The sequence below is a fragment of the Eimeria maxima genome, genomic scaffold (genome assembly GCF_000499605.1).
Source record: "Eimeria maxima Weybridge genomic scaffold, Emw_scaff978, whole genome shotgun sequence".
Taxonomy (NCBI): domain Eukaryota; phylum Apicomplexa; class Conoidasida; order Eucoccidiorida; family Eimeriidae; genus Eimeria; species Eimeria maxima.
In genome coordinates, this window is record NW_013566904.1 from 2,501 (window position 1) to 4,754 (window position 2,254).

Below are 2,254 nucleotides of genomic sequence, written 5' to 3' on the forward strand. Positions count from 1 at the left end.
ACAAAGTCTACGAGTATATAAATAGAATAAACATAATACATATATATACATCCCGGTGCATTTTAAAATTTAGGGTTAAGGGTTTAGGGTTTAGGGTTTAGGGTTTAGGGTTTAGGGTGTACGTACTGTATGTGTTTGTTTGGTAGTTTTAAGTACTCGTATAGAATTGGATACAGTATCACTAACTAGACTACTAAAGAAACCAATAAATGCATTTCTTATATGGTAACCAAAAGGAAAAGAGAAAAGAGGTAAAAAAGAAGAAAGATAATTATGCGTAAAAAACCAAGGAAAATGTCCTACCCATGTTGCACCTAATGCAGCTACTGAGCCATAATATAATTTACTAAATCCATGCAGACGGACTGTATAAAGGAAAAAAAAGAAAAAAAAAGAAAAAAAAGAATAAAAAATAAGAAAAGGGAAAGAAAAAGAGTAATGCATTATTTAATTCAAGAAATTCAAAAAAATTCAAAAAAAAAAAATCCTAAACCCTAAACCCTAAACCCTAAACCCTAAACCCTAAACCCTAAACCCTAAACCCTAAACCCTAAACACTAGACCACTAGCAAAATGTGGCAAAATTTCAGGGAAATAAAAACACTTATTTTTATTTATTTATAAATAAATATAAATTTATAAATATATGCTGCATTAAACCCTAATAATAATCCCTCTACAGGAGCGTAAACCCTAAACCCTCAGAACCCATCTTTCATTCCGAGGGCTTTCTTCCCTAAACCCTAAACCCTAAAAACTCATAAAAAAAAGGGTTTAATAGACGCACCTTTCTGCACAAGTTGATGTAAACCATCGCCTCCATGGACCTGCTTTGAAGTTTTCCAAGCTGCAAACAAACCCTAAACCCTAAACCCTAAACCCTAAATTCTAAATTCTACGTCCCAAACCGCTAAACGGTAACCACTAATCCCCAACTTCCAACCCCCGCGGATAAACCCTAAACCCTAAACCCTAAACCCTAAACCCTAGATGTTGAAGAATCTGACCATCAATAGGCATAAGAAATAGTCTCCATCCTGCTGCAGCACAGGAAGCAATAGCAGTTTTAGCAGCAATAGGCATATTTTGTGTATTAGGGTTTGTATCTAAATAAGATAAAACCCCAACATTACTCGCTGTATCACCAAAGCGACTTAATGGGGATTGAAATAATGCTGGTAATACACCACGATAAAAACGAGGAATTCCTCCTGGTAAATAAATACACACAATTATTATTCATTAATTTATTTATTAATTATTATTTATTGTTTATTATTAATTGGTATTCTTTTGGTGTCTTTTTATATATATATAATTATTATTTTTTTGGGTTTAGGATTTTCTAGGGTTTAGGGTTTAGGGTTTAGGGTTTTCTAGGGTTTAGGGTTTATAATTTATAACATTTTTTGAAATTCAAAAATTTTCAATTAAGAGTATTAAATACATCTATTTTTCAAAAAAAAATTTTTGAAAAAAAAATTAGGGTTTAGGGTTTAGGGTTTAGGGTTTTCTAGGGTTTAGGGTTTAGGGTTTAGGGTTTAGGGTTTAGGGTTTACCCTCTTTCCATAATGTTTTAATAACTTGTGTTGTAGATCCACCATAACGATATTGATAATTCATAGTTGTTCTTAACCACATAAAACTTAATACATTTATAACTTGTGCAGATGCACCAGCAATTCCTCCCTTGAATGCTTGTTCTTTTGCATGACGTAATAAACCCCAAACATTTTGTTGCTGCAATTGTTGCTGTCGTTGCTGCTGCTGCTGCTGCTGCTGCTGTTGTTGTTGTTGGGGAGAGGGCGAGGGAGAGGGAGAGGTGGATACGCCACCCACAGAATCCCCAGAAGAAACAGATTTCTGGATAGACATCCTTAGGGTTTAGGGTTTAGGGTTTTGAGGGTTTTGAGGGTTTTGAGGGTTTAGGGTTTAGGGTTTATTAGAGGTGTCTCGGTTGAGGGATTTAAAAAGATGTCTCAAATATACACATAAAAAGAAATAAATTTAGAATATTTAGGGTTTAGGGTTTAGGGTTTAGATAAAGGATTTATTAGGGTTTATATTATATTAGGGTTTATATTAGGGTTTAGTGGTGAGCAACAACAAACTGTCTGTCTGTTGTCTTCTTTTGTGTATAAAGTTTCTTTTTTTACAAAAAGAAATAAAAAGAATTTAATTATTTTTTTCTTTTTTATTTATAATGCAGTAAGCAATTCGTGTATATATATACACCTAAACCCTAAACCCTAAA

General features: G+C 33.2%; 1 protein-coding gene across 1 annotated transcript in view; it reads right to left on the reverse strand.

The window, feature by feature from the left end:
- Positions 1-1,875, reverse strand: part of EMWEY_00046760 (mitochondrial carrier domain-containing protein, putative) — a gene marked incomplete at both ends in the record, with an annotated part of 2,267 nt that extends 392 nt beyond the window's left edge. Inside the window, 3 exons of the mRNA XM_013483150.1 lie at positions 304-365; positions 788-847; positions 1,560-1,875. Coding sequence (XP_013338604.1) covers positions 304-365; positions 788-847; positions 1,560-1,875 — 438 coding nt within the window. The remainder of the gene's footprint in view (positions 1-303; positions 366-787; positions 848-1,559) is intronic.
- Between the last annotated feature and the right edge of the window lie 379 nt (positions 1,876-2,254).